This window comes from Cucurbita maxima, unplaced genomic scaffold (assembly GCF_002738345.1).
Source record: "Cucurbita maxima cultivar Rimu unplaced genomic scaffold, Cmax_1.0 Cma_Scf00006, whole genome shotgun sequence".
NCBI classification, from domain to species: Eukaryota; Viridiplantae; Streptophyta; class Magnoliopsida; order Cucurbitales; family Cucurbitaceae; genus Cucurbita; species Cucurbita maxima.
Window position 1 is genome coordinate 4,789,269 of NW_019272022.1, and position 15,880 is coordinate 4,805,148.

The 15,880-nt window shown below is 37.1% G+C and overlaps 3 protein-coding genes across 3 annotated transcripts in view; 2 read left to right on the forward strand and 1 right to left on the reverse strand.

Moving 5' to 3' along the window:
- Positions 1-913: 913 nt before the first annotated feature.
- On the forward strand, positions 914-7,604 carry LOC111480402 (beta-adaptin-like protein A). Its single transcript, XM_023125414.1, has 11 exons — positions 914-1,123; positions 1,742-2,258; positions 2,576-2,700; positions 3,387-3,585; positions 4,003-4,231; positions 4,338-4,504; positions 4,816-5,025; positions 5,426-5,536; positions 5,614-5,790; positions 5,974-6,438; positions 6,953-7,604. Exons 1-11 carry the CDS (start codon positions 1,071-1,073, stop codon positions 7,241-7,243), a joined length of 2,544 nt encoding a protein of 847 aa, XP_022981182.1. The 5' UTR covers positions 914-1,070; the 3' UTR covers positions 7,244-7,604.
- A 137-nt stretch (positions 7,605-7,741) lies between these two features.
- On the reverse strand, positions 7,742-11,169 carry LOC111480404 (rhomboid-like protein 11, chloroplastic). The gene is made up of 7 exons (XM_023125416.1): positions 10,888-11,169; positions 10,589-10,713; positions 9,382-9,467; positions 9,186-9,226; positions 8,869-9,035; positions 8,728-8,790; positions 7,742-8,152 (listed from the first exon to the last, which is right to left on the reverse strand). The coding sequence occupies exons 1-7, from the start codon at positions 11,132-11,134 to the stop codon at positions 7,961-7,963; spliced, it is 921 nt and encodes a 306-aa protein (XP_022981184.1). The 5' UTR covers positions 11,135-11,169; the 3' UTR covers positions 7,742-7,960.
- A 515-nt stretch (positions 11,170-11,684) lies between these two features.
- Positions 11,685-15,880, forward strand: part of LOC111480990 (signal peptide peptidase-like) — a 5,143-nt gene continuing 947 nt past the window's right edge. The window contains exons 1-11 of the mRNA XM_023126240.1: positions 11,685-11,844; positions 12,003-12,117; positions 12,743-12,858; positions 12,951-13,102; positions 13,195-13,280; positions 13,884-14,011; positions 14,298-14,348; positions 14,541-14,627; positions 14,756-14,825; positions 15,462-15,598; positions 15,736-15,813. Of these exons, the coding sequence (XP_022982008.1) occupies positions 12,078-12,117; positions 12,743-12,858; positions 12,951-13,102; positions 13,195-13,280; positions 13,884-14,011; positions 14,298-14,348; positions 14,541-14,627; positions 14,756-14,825; positions 15,462-15,598; positions 15,736-15,813 (945 nt within the window). The 5' untranslated portion in view covers positions 11,685-11,844; positions 12,003-12,077. The remainder of the gene's footprint in view (positions 11,845-12,002; positions 12,118-12,742; positions 12,859-12,950; positions 13,103-13,194; positions 13,281-13,883; positions 14,012-14,297; positions 14,349-14,540; positions 14,628-14,755; positions 14,826-15,461; positions 15,599-15,735; positions 15,814-15,880) is intronic.

Consider the following 15,880-nt stretch of genomic DNA (forward strand, 5'->3'; position numbering starts at 1 on the left):
AAAAAAAAAAAAAAAAAAAAAAAAAAAAAAAAAAAAAAAAAAATCAATTTTATTAGAGAAAAAAATGGGATAAGAAAATACTGTTTTTGAATCGTATGGATGGATGTTCGGGATATCTCGATATTATGAATGGCACGGAACTGCGATGGACGACGGCATCCAGTGACTTGGGATGACATCAAGGCATATGGGCAATGCTAATTGGGAACTAAGAGTATGTTGAATGCAACGTTACACAGAGACCTTGGTCCTAGAGGAAAGGTCGAGTCGAATGACTTGGCCTAGTGTATAGGTAAATCGGTTGTGTTGAAAATAATTGAACATATACGCATAGACGAAGTGTGTGGTTGAACAAGTTTGGATTCTGCACCACTGATGTTTAGTAGGTGAATTTAAATCTCGCCTAAGATTCGACGAAGCAATAAAACAGGGTGAAAGTGAATATGGGTTTGGGTTCTCTTCAAAACTAGTCGTGAGGATATCAAAAATCACGAAGCAGCATGATTAAAAAAGTACGAATGTGACACCAAGCACGTTGATTTTGATAATATATTATAAGTATGGTATTATGAAATTATTATTATTATTTTTTTCCTATTAGATATAATTTTTAAATTTCAATATAATTGTATAATATTTTTAAAGTAATGAGACTAAAAATAGGGTCGGAACTATTTCAAATTATTTGTTTGAAATTATTTTTAAAAAATGAAAAAGAAAATACATCATATTGACAATTGAAATATACACGAAATATTTCGTTGGACTGAATAGTTGGGCTTAGGGCCCTATCAACTAAACTATTAATGGGCCCAAGCCCAATTTCACAATTGACGGTTGCCGAAGGCCCAACAAGTGTAATCAGAACTGGAAGCCAACAAGAAAAGAGAGAAAGCTTCTCTGCGGGCGTGTCTACCATGCAATTGCATCTGCAAGTTCCGTCTTAGATTCAGGAACTCCATAGCCAAAGCCGGAATTGCGACCACACCGAGTCCGTTGTCGACGAGATATTTATCTTCGAATTGTCTTGCTTCGAACGGAGCTGTACGTCAGCATAATTCTAGTCCGCCATGGCTCCGCCTGCGTCGTCTCATCGAACTCCATCGCCGTCCCAACCATCGGGGTAGGTGGCAAATTATCTCTTCCCAATCCAAATTTCTAACATTGGCAGCTTTCAGGATGATTTCGAATTATACATGTGTAATTCATTTCTGCTGATGGATTAGTTCAGGAGCTGTTTTGAGATTGGTATTTGATTGGTTTTACTATTTTCCCTCTGAATTTGGAAGTCGTGGATCTGCTTAAGTTCGAAATCGTGCTTTTCCCCGTTCCTTCATTACTTCAGCTTTTTATTGACGCGCATTGTTTTCGATAACCGAGGTTTAGTTGTTTGCATGACCAGTGTGTGCATCGTGTGTCCGATTGTATTTGTTCTAGCGTCCAATGACCAAAATCCTGATAAATATTTTTGCACTGTCATTTCACTTTCACACGACGTTCTGTAATTTTCCTTGTTTTGGTTTGTCATCTGGGAATAATTTATTTGCACTTTGCATTGGGTCGAATTGAAGTTTGATCGATTGAGTTTCCTCTATCCTTGCTTACTTTAATTTCGCTCAAGTTCTCATCAATCCGATGCATTAGTTCTATGGATTTCGATTTTATGAGTCACTAAAATCAGATCTATGTTTTCTTCTATTAATCGTGTTGAGCTTTACTGGAATTTGATTCACTTGACCAGAAAAAGCGAAGTATCTGATCTGAAATCACAGCTCCGGCAGCTTGCTGGAAGCAGAGCACCGGGTGTTGAAGATTCCAAGAGGGAGCTTTTCAAGAAAGTGATATCTTACATGACTATTGGGATTGATGTATCGTCTCTCTTTGGAGAGATGGTGATGTGCTCCGCTACATCAGACATCGTTCTTAAGAAAATGTGCTATCTATACGTTGGCAATTATGCCAAGGTGAATCCTGATCTTGCTCTGCTCACAATTAATTTTCTTCAAAGGGATTGCAAGGATGAGGATCCAATGATTAGAGGGCTTGCTTTGAGGAGCTTATGTTCACTTCGCGTTGCAAATCTTGTTGAGTATCTGGTAGGGCCCTTGGGTTCTGGCTTGAAGGATAACAATAGTTATGTGAGAATGGTGGCAGTTACGGGGGTTTTGAAACTATATCATATATCTGCTTCGACGTGTGTAGATGCTGATTTTCCAGCTTCGTTGAAGCATTTGATGCTCAATGATCGAGATACTCAGGTGATTTATTTAAATTATCTAATCCAAGTTTTTATTATGCACTATTATTTATCTCTTTGATCAAATGAACGATTTCCTTACCCAAGAGATTTCGAGTACCTCCATAATTTATGCTTTACATAAAATTATAGCAGGAACTGGAAGTAGCATGCCTACAGATTTCTCGTAAACAACCGTGATTTTTATTGTATTTCAAATTAACTTGAATTTTTTGTTGGGTACTAGAGCACTATATATTTATTGAATGGCGTCCGTTATATTTTAACTTTTCCTTAATGTATTGATGAGAGTATTTCTTAATGTATTGCACCTACCAGGTAGTTGCAAATTGTTTATCTGCTCTACAAGAGATTTTGACCTCAGAAGCCAGCTCATTGGAAGAAGCATCTAGGGAAAGAGAGGCTTTGCTCAGTAAGGCAGTTGTGTATTATCTTCTGAATCGGTATGTTCTATAGCCTAAGGAATGAGGAGCCCATTCTTGATTACTGTCTCTAGCTTTTGATCTAAAAGGAGCATTGATTTTACTTTGGTTCTTTTTCTTTTTTTCTTAACTTTTAGAAATATTATCATCTTAGTCATTGGAAGTTAGAGCTGCTTAGTTATTATATATGTTTTGAAATTTATATATTAAATTTACCACATTCTGGGATTGTTTATATTTATAGCATCGTAATCATTGGATTGTTTATATATTAAATTTACCGTAGCCCATCAGCTTAAGCATTTCGGTTGATTGATGATTTGACATGGTACCAAAGCAGGAAGTCCTAAGTTCAAACCCCTATATTGTCATTAACTTCCCAATTAATATTGATTACCACTTGTTGGGTTTTTGTAAAATTTCCAAGTCCAAAAGTGAGAGAATGTTGAAGTGTCGATATATTTAAATTTACCATAACCTGTCAACTTAAGCTTGGTGACTAAAGAATCAAAGTTTCTAAAGAAGTTCTGTAGTTCGTGAAAGGGACAATAACTTTTGGACTTGTATTGATTGGTTGTTTTAAAGTCTCTTAGCTAATCTCTCTATTAAATGGTTCTTATAGATGCATTATATATTATGTGAATGCGAGAATTTTAGAGATAGAATATCTATCATACCTTGTTCAAACAAAATGCTTATGCTTGCAGGATCAAGGAATTTAATGAATGGGCACAATGTCTTCTACTTGAATTGGTCTCCAAATATGTACCTTCAGATAGCAATGAGATTTTTGATATCATGAACCTTCTTGAAGATAGACTTCAGCATGCTAATGGTGCTGTTGTATTGGCAACCACCAAAGTTTTTCTACATTTGACTTTATCCATGACTGACGTTCACCAACAGGTGACTATCGAGAGTTTTGATCCTTTTATAACATTTTATTTGTTTACTTAACTTTTATTACAGTTTTACTTTTCATCTCTCATGCATAAATAATATGGCCTTACCTATTTGCAATATTTTTCTTTTTTGCCAAGTGTATGGAGTCCAGGTTACCCTCTACCTCCAACGTGGCAGTCTAAATTTTGTAAAAGGAAATTAATTGAATTATTGTGCAAAATATAGTTCTTCTGCTAGTGATCTTCTGTGTTCCTATCCTAGAACAAGAAATTATTGCTGGTTGCTGTTTAGTCGAGATTACCACTAATATCCTATTTGTTGACTTTCAGTTCTCATGTTGGAATGACATGATCTTCTTATACCATTCTTCTTTTCCTCTATTGAGAACATAAAGTTGATGGAGTTCTATATAATGGCTAGGTCTATGAACGGATTAAAGCGCCTCTCTTAACCCTAGTGAGCTCAGGAAGCCCGGAGCAATCTTATGCAGTTCTAAGCCATCTGCATCTCCTGGTGATGCGTGCTCCATTTATATTTTCCTCAGACTATAAACACTTCTATTGTCAGTACAATGAGCCATCTTATGTCAAAAAATTGAAGCTTGAAATGTTGACTGCGGTGGCAAATGAAAGCAACACTTACGAAATTGGTGAGTGAACTCCATTGGGATATTCTTGTGTCTAGTTATAAAGTTGATTCATACGGCACCTTCTTTTTTGATCTGACACTTGATACCTTTGAGTTGCTTTTTTCAGTGACGGAATTATGTGAATATGTTGCAAATGTTGATATTCCCATTGCAAGAGAGTCGATACGTGCTGTTGGGAAAATAGCACTGCAGCAGTATGATGTGAATGCAATTGTTGATCGACTTCTGCAGTTTTTGGAGATGGAAAAGGACTATGTGACTGCTGAAGCTCTGGTAATTAGTTTTTGACACAATTGTTAGCTTTTGTCTTTCGAAAACTGCCGTACATATGCATTATATTCACCTCTTTTATATTAATTTGTATTACGAAAGTAGCAATTAGTGGTGAAACAAAGTGTTTCTTTTTCTTTATTTGCTTGGTAATGTAAGGAATGTAACAGCTCAGGCCCATCGCTAGCAGATGTTGTCCTCTTTGGACTTTCCCTTGTGGGCTTCCCAGTTTTAAAGATTTCCACACCCTTATAAGAAATGTTTCATTCCCCTCTCCATTCGATGTGGGATCTTATATGGAATTCTTTTGGCAGGTACTTGTTAAAGATCTTCTGAGAAAATATCCACAATGGAGTCATGATTGCATTGCTGTTGTCGGCAGCATCAGCAGTAAAAATATTCAAGAACCAAAGGCGAAAGCAGCTCTTATCTGGATGTTGGGGGAGTACTCACAAGACATGCACGATGCCCCATATATTCTAGAGAGTTTAATTGAGAACTGGGATGATGAGCCTTCTGCTGAGGTTAATCCACCCCCCACCCACTCACAAATTATGCTTAAAACAACTGAAGATACTACTGCCTGTCTTATTGTTGGTTTATTATTTAAAATCTTACAACTTGAATTGAATCACAAAACTCACATGCAGTCTTAAAGTTTCCGTTTAAACCTACATATTTGTTAACTTCGTATCTTAAAAAGAAACGACAATGTCAAGTTTTAATATTTTCCCCTACTCTCTTGGTGACATCAGATTACCGTGTTCGGTTATGGTCAATTTAGTCATTTCAATTATCTCTTGTTATTACTTTTGGAGATGTCGGTTGATTCCCATTATTTATGTACGCTTACAACTTTAATGTTCTAAAATCTTGATATTTCTTCCCTTACACGGTGAATGATGGGCCATATCATTATTGCAGGTTCGCCTACATATTCTCACTGCAGTGATGAAGTGTTTCTTCAAAAGGCCTCCTGAAACTCAGAAGGCCTTGGGAGTTGCACTGGCAGTAGGTCTTGCTGACTTCCACCAGGTAGAGGTTATTCGTTGCTTTTGGATTCTTCGCAACATTTGTCTTTTCGTGTCGTAATATTTTTCTTTTGATTATAGGATGTGCACGATCGAGCACTATTCTACTACAGACTTCTGCAATATAATGTTTCTGTAGCTGAACGTGTCGTCAATCCTCCAAAGCAAGCCGTTTCTGTATTTGCTGATACACAGAGCAGTGAAGTCAAGGATAGAATATTTGACGAATTTAATAGTTTGTCTGTTATTTATCAGAAGGTAACGGCACTTAATCCTCATGGGCATCCAGAATCGTCATGGAGCAAAATTGAACAATTTTTTGTACTCTACGGAGTTAGCTATTGTCATGCATATGTTGTTTAGCTGTGACCAAATTTTGACTTTTCTTCTACGGTTTTGAATTTATTGTATAATGCATATACTTTGTATATGTTGTTGCAGCCATCTTACATGTTCACTGACAAGGAACACCGAGGTCCATTTGAGTTCTCAGACGAACTCGGAAATTTGTCTCTTGGTGCAGAGTCTGCAGATGCCGTTGTTCCAGCTCAGCAAGTCGAGGCAAACGATAAGGACCTACTTCTAAGCACATCAGTGGAAGAGGAAACTAGAATCGTAAGTAACAATGGTTCTGCATATAGTGCTCCTTCATATGAAGGCTCCGTTGGAGCTCTCATTCCTCAAGCGCCATCAGAGTTTGCAGTCTCAAATCCTTCCATACCCGAGCCTGCTCCACCATCGAGCTCTCCAATTGATGATCTACTTGGCCTAGGTCTACCAACAGTGTCTGCTCCTGTTCCTGCGCCTGCGCCTTCACCACCTCCTCTGCAGCTAAATTCAAAAGCTGTTTTAGCTCCAGGAACTTTTCAGCAAAAATGGCGCCAGCTTCCTATATCTGTATCACTGGTTTGTTTCCAAATTTTATTACATCAGCCAGAATCTTCATTGTTGTTTTCCCATTTTGATTATTGTGGGATCCCACATAAGTTAGAGACAAGTTAGAGACGGGAACAAAATATTACCTCTCCCTAGTAGACGTCTTTTAAAACCTTGAGGGAAAGCTCAAAGAAGAGAATATCTCCTATTGGTGGGCTTAGGCTGTTACAAATGGTATCAAAGCCAGACACTAGGCGGTGTGCTGACGAGGACGTTGGTTCCCATGGGGTGGATTGTGAGATCCTACATCGGTTGGAGAGGAGAACGAAACATTCCTTATAAGGGTGTGGAAACCTCTCCCTAACAGGACGCTTTTTAAAAAGCTTGAGGGAAACCCCGAAAGGGAAAGTCCAAAGAGGACTGCTAACGGTGGGTTTGGGTTGTTACAATTATATTCACCCGTTCCAAGGGAAACTGAACTTAGGATACTTGCACTATACCGTCTTCTACATTGTGCTGACACCAGACCCATTTTTTGTTGCAGGAACATGCTGTAAGCCCGAGAGGCATTGCAGCTCTAACATCACCGCAAGTCCTCCTCCGGCACATGCAAAGCCATTCCATTCATTGCATTGCATCCGGTGGCCAGGCACCGAACTTCAAATTTTTCTTCTTCGCACAAAAGCAAGAAGAACCATCCAACTTTCTGGTGGAGTGCATAATCAACACAGCATCTGCCAAAGCACAGATAAAGGTCAAAGCTGACGACCAAACTGCATCACAAGCTTTCTCGTCTCTGTTCCAAACAGCTCTGGCCAACTTCGGTATGTTATGAGTGTTTGGCATTAAGTGTTGAACGTTAAAGCCTCTCGATCAAGTCGCCTGCATTGTTGTAGGAACAGAAGGACAAAGACGTAGTAGTAGTTTTTTCAAATTGGTTGTCGTATAGATGAGTGTAAAACGAGACTGAAGTCGCTGCACTTTCTGTTCCCCTACACCAAATTACCAGTTGCTTGGATTTTGCTCCAATCCTGTGTTATAGAAACTGCTCCATTGTAAAAGCTTTTGTGAATTTTCCTGTCCTGTAGTTAGTGTCCTTTTCTTCCCATCTCCGTCCACTTCTTTAGACTGTTTATCGGCTTTATATAAGAGAAATAATATCCAAAACCCACTTGGTAATTCTTATTTCTCTGTTTGTTAGAATGGGTTCTGTTTATGAAAATTTCAAGAGTATGTCATGTTTCTCTTCCATTTTACCTTAATATCACTTTATTAGCTTTTACCTCGTGTGTTGCAAGTTCTATTTTAAGTTGAATTTATGTCGATCTATTAGTAAATCGTCTTGCTATTACATTTAGTTGTCAAGAAAATTCGTTCCATCCATGCCAATATTACTTTAGCACTTGCAAACCTATAACCACAATCCTATATAAAATATTTTACACAAGATACAAATAGGAAGATGAATGGATACTGTTTCCTAAATGAGAACAAAACAAGAAGAGAATGGCAGAGTATATTGTTCTATTTCAAAGCAGAATTGCTTGTGCAATCATCTTACTTTCCTGTGCAAAGTTGATGCATCTTGATCAGGAGGTTGAGAAGGAATTCTACTGAGAAGCCATACTAGAACGACACCGACGAGCGCCCCAGAGAGATGAGCAACATGGTTAACATTCTGCAAGGCAGATCCTCCGCGGAAGCTTCCTGACAATGCAGTTGAAGCTTGGGCTGCTTCCATGACCTATAGTGACCAAGCAAAGCATATGGATAAGCAAGTTTCCCTCACCTTATCTTTTACACAAACCAACCAGAGATTCAAATAAAAAACAAGATTTATGCTTTTAGAAATAAAAGATAAGGGAAAGACACTTGAAATAGATTCTATTTCAAGGACAACTCAGTTGAACAACCTGGGAAAGTTAGATGATTCAAACTTATGACCCCGGGAAAGTTAGATGATTCAAACTTATGACCCCTTAGTCAAGGATATAAACCTAAATCAGTCGAACTATACTTAGATTGACAATATCTATATTTTTACTTGTCGGATCTATTAAATAATAGATAGTGTAGTCATGCATTGTGAGATCCCACATCGGTTGGGGAGGAGAACAAAACATTTTTTGTAAGGATATGAAAACCTCTTCCTAACAGACGGCGTTTTAAAAACCTTGAGGGAAAACCCGAAAGGAAAAGTAAAAAGGGAACCATATCTGCTAGTAGTGAGCTTAGACGGTTACATGCATTCCTATTTAGGAAAGTTGCTTGTCAGTAGTTTAAGATCGTTCACATGGGAGTAAAAAGAGAATGCAGTACCTTCTCTATAACGAATTGACCAAGTATAAGGACTTCGAGGATCTTCCTCCAATCCCAAGACATCTGCCACGAAAGAATTTCTTAGTTGAAGTGTATTGAAACCGAAATGAGAGTGATAAATCACAAGTTTTAGATAGATACCTTTACAAGGACACTTATAGTAAACAACCCAAAAACAGCACCAGAAGCTCCAACTGATACAGCATTTCTTGGTAAAATTAGCCATGAAACAATGTTTGCACCTACACCAGTAAGAATATAGGAAAGCCACAAAGCAAAGTTTCCTTCCTCTTCCTCAACAAGTTTTCCTGTTCATCACAAATAATGGAACTATTAAATGTCAGAACATTAGGGTGTTATTTTATGGCTTCCACCTCCAAGAAATAAAGTAGAAATCCATACATTAGAACATTCATTTTCTTGGAGGGGAGGGGAGGGAAGTCAAGTGTGGGTCTCACCAAATATATACAAGAAAAAAAGATTGCTAGAGAGATGGTTCCTGCAAAACATTCATGGAAATAGTAAGTATTCCACTAAGTCATGCTTGTAAAACCGGAAAATTGCATTCTCATGAGAAGATAACAAGCTTCTAACTTCCATCGATCCGACGAGAAATGTAAAATTTGCATGATTTTGAAGAGCCCAAAAACTCACCAATTAGCATGACAAAATGTTGCTGTAAAAAATTGATACCATGCAGGACGATTGTGGTACAGGTACAGATTTCCTATACTACGAACCTATGAAAAAGAGAATTTAGTAATTGAGTACAGGCAACTTGGTATTTGAATAACGAAGTGATATGAACCAAGACATCAATCAAACAAGATAAACTTTAAGAAATATGTGAAAAAAATGTTGTTCAAATTATCACAAGATGTTGCAATTCATACCACATTAAAGAAGAATCAAGCTCCATTTATTCTTGGATGGCTACAAATTTTGGGTGAATGGTAATTTAGAGTTATGGTGTTTTTTTTTAATGTATTTTAAGGCCTATTTACGTAGTGGCTAATTATGGTCATAAAGTATGAAAATTAAACTCTAGGAACACCTCCTAGAATGTTAAGAGTTTTCATTTAGAGGCTATATATGTTATCTTTGCAAAGAAGACTTGAAAAAGGTAGTAAAAAGAGCATTTGTGCTTTCCTTTTGCCAAAGGCCAAGTTTCTTTGCAATTCTATATAGTTTAGGTTGCATATAGAATCATTCAAGTTTGACATGATCAATTTTACTTCTGGAGTGATTCAAATCTCAAACAAGTGTTCTTGCATTAATATATTTGATCAACAAGGTAATCCGAATCTTACTTTCCTTACAGTGATTCCTTAGCATTTTGTATTAGAGCTTTCTCTTGGGTTTGGGTTGATTCCTTATCATTTGGTATAAGAGCTTTCCTCTTGGTTGATTCCTTATCACAAAATTTAAAAAAAAAAAAAAAAACCCTACCATTCTCTACTCTCCAAGTAATATTGATTCTACTTGTTGAGCATATTACAAAGTTTCAAGCCCATAAACAAGGAGAATGTTAAAAGGTTAATATAATTAAAGTTACCATCACCCATCAACTTAAGCTTTTGAGTTGCTTCAACTCGAGAATCAAGTTTTTTACTAGCTAAGTTGACTGCTATGACTCTGATGCTTTTAGAACGTATATTTTCATATTCCCTAATAAAACGGTTTACTGTTAATAATCTGCTTACGAGTGGATTAACCTATTAATGCCCTATAACAATCAGCTTTGACAAATGGTTCATTCAGTATTCCTCAACTTCCGGGCAATATTTTGGGGCTCTTTCTTTCCCAATCTCTATAGGCAAATAGCATTAGACTTGATAGCATGTGGTAACAGAACTCGTACCTGAAAAATGTGATCGGCCACATATACTCCAATGTTGAGAAGAATGATCCAGAATATACCATTAACACGCTTCTCCGGTTTCCGATTCTGCAGTGGTTTCCCTAGCTCCAACTGTGATATCAAATCTAACAAACATTTAAAAACAAAATTCTTCTTTACTTTCATTCAACCGCACGCATATTCATCAATAAAAATCACAATATCCCCTTCTAATTCAGCGAAAATTCCACAATAAACTCATAAATCAAAAGATAAATGGTTGAAAATAACGCAGAAGAACAAAAAAGAAAAAGAACAACCTGCATCGTTCATTTTGCACATCGCTATAGGTTTCGCAGCAGTGGAACGAGCGCGAAGACGAAGAACATTGCTAAATTGAGCAACCGAAATAGACGATGAGAGCGGGTGAAATAATGGAGAGGAGAATCTGAGTGAGCTTGAGCTGAATCTTGAGAGATGAGCAATGGAAGTCGTAGCCATTTGCTCGCGTAGTCCACGAGGTTTCAATATTCGGCTCCCATGGAGCTGCTGCAACCGCGATTGCATCGTTCAGTCGGGGATTTCAGAGCAGCTCCGCTGAGAATCGGATAAGCCAATTATATATATTTTCCATTTTCCATTATTAAAATTATTAGTTTTATTTTAAAAAAATTAAAAATAAATAACGAATTTCACAAGAATTATTATAATTTAAGTATATTAGAGAATAATTGACGGTTTACTAGAACGTGACGCTTTTGAGGTGACATGTCAAGCGTGAGAAGCCCAATCCGACGTGTCAAAACATGATTGGACAAAAATCAGAAAAATACGTGGCTTTATTTCTAGAGATGGTACCCATAACCTGTCGCGGTTTGTAATACTTTTATTATTTAATTTTCTCGATAAATTTTATTATTTTATTTCTACTGACCGGTTTTACTTAAATACCACGTCCAATCGCAAACGGCGTTCGTATCATAAACCATCACCAAACCAATAGGAATACGCCACATGGCAAAAGAAACGTTTGTCCGTCACGTTCCGGCAAAATCCCGGTGGTCATTGAAGATCCGACGATTTAAAGTATCAGTCCGGTGGATCGATTGGCGTCATTTTTAATTTTTAGTTTTACCGTTTCATTTTCTTTTTTTCCCATTCGTCCAGTTAAGCCCTAAATCTGAAAATTTTGTGAAAAAAATCCCTTCTCTTTCTTCGGCGAGCTCTCCGATCTGCGTGGTCAAATCCACTCGAAGTCCTCGAGCCGCCGATGATTGGTACGGTTGAATCTTTCTATCTCCAATTCAATGGTTTTCTTTATCTGTTGATGTTCATTCCATTTCTGATTATTTATTTATGGTTTGTTGTTCACGCTCGTAGTTTAAATTGATGTTTTCCTTTTAACTAATGTGTTTGTCTACGAGTTTGACTGCAGAGGGAGCAATTGCGGGACACGATTTTTCCGGATTGACAGTGTTGGTGAAAGGTGTTTAATTGAGAACTGTTCAACATGAAGAACGCCGAGCGTATTGCGAATTTTGCTTTAGCGGGTGGGTAACATATTTCTTTTATTGATTTTTTGTCGCTGTAAAATATGAATGCAAAGGTCGGCGTGCGTTAATCTTGAGATCTTTCTTTCTTTCTTTTGTGTTTGCTTTTGTAAGACCACTCTTTTAGCCCTGGATGTTTAGGCACTCGGTAACATCAATCGCTTGATTGGATAGCTTGTATGTGAATGACCAATTTTCTTTATTTTCCTCATGGGTCTATCGGTGAACTGTCTTTTCATATGCTGGACGTAATATTGGTGGTTATATGGTATGATCATAGATTATAATCTCGACTAATTGCCACTTGTAGTTTCTTGGAGTCTTTTGCAAGATCTGTATCACTTTTAGTATGGGACTAGATCAAGTTATCTGTAGTTTGTATTCATTGATCTCGATGGATTGGAATGAATTTGTACTTGTCTTCAATCACATGGAACTAATGCAATTATATATATATATATATATATATATATATATATATATTGTTGGAGAAAGATAAATTTGTGAGAACTATATTTCCATGTTTCCGTCTTAAAATTTAACTATTAAGTCATTAGTGAGACTTGTACACAATATCTTATGTTCCAGTGTATGGTTAAGCCTAACTTCAACTTTGCGGATGCAGGATTGACATTAGCTCCACTTGTCATGAAGGTTGATCCTAATGTGAATGTCGTTCTCACTGCCTGTCTAACTGTTTATGTTGGTTGTTATCGGTCTGTGAAACCCACTCCACCTTCAGTAAGTGCAACGGGGAAATTTCTCCAAGTTGTTCATTTCCTTGCATGATTACAAATCCATTTGCTTACAATTTCTTATTGTCAAACATGCAGGAGACCATGTCGAGTGAACATGCTATGCGTTTTCCCTTTGTTGGGAGTGCGATGCTTTTGTCTCTTTTTTTGCTTTTCAAGTTTCTATCTAAGGACTTGGTTAATGCAGTCTTGACAATCTACTTCTTTGTGCTTGGGATCCTTGCTCTTTCGTATGTATTCAAACACTTCTTGTTATTGCTGATATAATTAAGTGTGCTGGTTCAAAATTTTATAATGATGGGCCTCTTTCCATTCTGTCTAGTGCGACTCTGTTGCCTGCTATCAAACGATATCTGCCAGACCATTGGAATCAAGATGCTATTGTATGGCGTTTTCCATATTTCCGTGGTATGTGGTTTTGTTTTAGCTTGATGTATTTTCCTGGAAAATATGCTAATTTCCAACTTCCAAGTGTTTTATATTTATAGACATTTTTTATTATGAGTTGATGACTTTGTCTCTCGTGGCACAATATTTTCCTTCTTTTTTATTATGCTGTTTTCCATCAGTTCTACATGTCTTTCGTAGCTATTTCTTACTTTCTGCTGTTTTTTCTCCTTTGAAGGATATCTAGGATCTCTTGTTCATCTAATTTTTTCTTTTTTTTCTTTTTTTTTTAAAGATTGTGATGCAAAATTGTCCTTGAAGTCTGGATCACCATTTCTTTCTTTTAATTTTCAAGTCTAAGTCCATTGGTGGTCCAGAGCTCTTTGTTGGCTTTGAAGAACTTAATTTGCCACTTTTCCAATTAAGGAAGTTGAAATCTAGTGGTTTTTCTTGGAAGTTCATAGGTTGATCAGATCCATATGATTTTTGTTCAACTTGTACGGTTATAACTTTGTTTCTGTTTTGATTCTTCTGCTTCTCTCAAGATTTCAGCTGATTTTATCTGGTTGACCTTTTCTCCTTTTATCATGCTGAATGATATTTTTCCTTTCATTTCTTCCACAGCTTTGGAGATCGAGTTCACCAGGTCTCAGGTTGTTGCAGCAATTCCTGGAACTTTCTTTTGTGCATGGTATGCTCTGAAGAAACATTGGCTGGCTAACAATATCTTGGGCCTTGCCTTTTGTATCCAGGTACAGTGCAATCTTTTAAAATAAACCACACTGTAGCCATTTTTTTGAGCAATCCTTTCTTGTTTAATTACTTAAAGTATGCAGTTGGGAGTTTGTTGCTCACCGACAAGATCTTTGTTGGGTTTAATTCAAGAATTAAATCATCAATTTAATTATTTCTAAAATTTACCTGTGGGACTTTCGTATATTTTCCTTTTATGTATTTAATTGATATTCATTTATACAGCATATATACATATGGATGAGCACACAACGAAGTAATTAATTTTCTGTTTTCCGTTTGCAGGGAATTGAAATGCTTTCTCTTGGTTCCTTTAAGACTGGTGCTATACTTTTGGTAAGGAATATAAGGATATGGAAATGAAAGTTAATGATAATTCAAAATTATCTGGTTACAGTTGTATGGAATACTTGTCTAATGTGTTCTGAAATACACTCCTAAAATCCTCTGTTTTGTAAACTACACTCACAAAAATGAAAGTTGGAGCCATTGTTTCCCCTTTTATTAATTTTCCTAATTTCCCCACAGGCTGGACTTTTCGTATATGATATCTTCTGGGTTTTCTTTACTCCAGTGATGGTTAGTGTTGCAAAATCGTTTGACGCACCTATAAAGGTCTGTACTCTTGCTTAACTTGAATACTAGTCATTCCTGTCATATTTTCTTTTCCATGAAATTTCAGAGTGAAATTTGATTTGGGCTAAGCTGACTGTCTGATTGTGGTTTTCTAAATTTGTCTGCAGCTTTTGTTCCCCACTGCAGACGCTGTTAGACCATTTTCCATGCTTGGACTTGGTGACATTGTCATTCCCGGTGAGTTTGAGTGTCGATCTACATGTGTTGGATTTGTGGTTGGGACATTTTTTTTTTTTTTCATATTACCTGCCAACTCTGCTTTTCATCTTTGTTAGAACGTGCTAGAATGTTAAGATTTATCTTAGATGCATATGAGTCTCAGCTACAATATTTTGGTGGCTTAGTTTTTCCAAAAAGTTGGAGGTCACCGTGTCCATAATACATATCATGCTGGCCATGTAGTGCTCGTGGCCATTTGAAGATCCTTGATGAATTTTCATATCTTGGCTATAATTTTTGTGTAATTCTGTTATCGAGCGTTGACGACCCTGTCTTGCATTCATATTGCTGGTTTAGTATGCAGTTTTTTAGTTGAGTAGATATAAATAAGTGTTACCTTGTGAGAATATTGTGTACATTGTCTAAAAATGAACCTTGAAGCTGCCTGATTATTAGAATATAACTTGAATCTCCGTTCTCTCTTTTTTTTTTTTTTTTTGCTTGTGCATAGTTTTCATATAATCACCAGCAAGTTGGTGTGTTTTTGCTTTTTTATAGATCTAATTTGTCCTAATTTTGTTAGAAATTTTACCTTGCAATACTGGAAAATTTTGTTTCTTGAGGAAACTATTGATATCGCTTTCCTTCCTGTAGGCATCTTTGTTGCTTTGGCTCTTCGATTTGATGCATCCAGGGGAAAAAACGGTCAATATTTTACGAGTGCTTTTGCGGGATACACATTTGGTTTGGTCCTCACAATAATAGTCATGAATTGGTTTCAAGCTGCTCAGGTGACGTTTGCGTTCTTTTTGGCCTACACACCACCTTTGATTAAAATGATCTCCGAAGTTAATGACTTTATTTCTTGATTCTAAACTCTTTAGTGAAAATATGTGGCCTGAACCTGCGTCTGATTTCCACTTTTCAGCCTGCACTTCTGTACATTGTGCCTGCTGTTATTGGATTTTTGGCTGCTCATGTCATATGGAATGGGGATGTGAAGCCGGTTCGTCCCTCACTTGTCGTTTTCACTATCATTCATATTTGACCCCCCCCCCCCCCCCCCCCCCCCC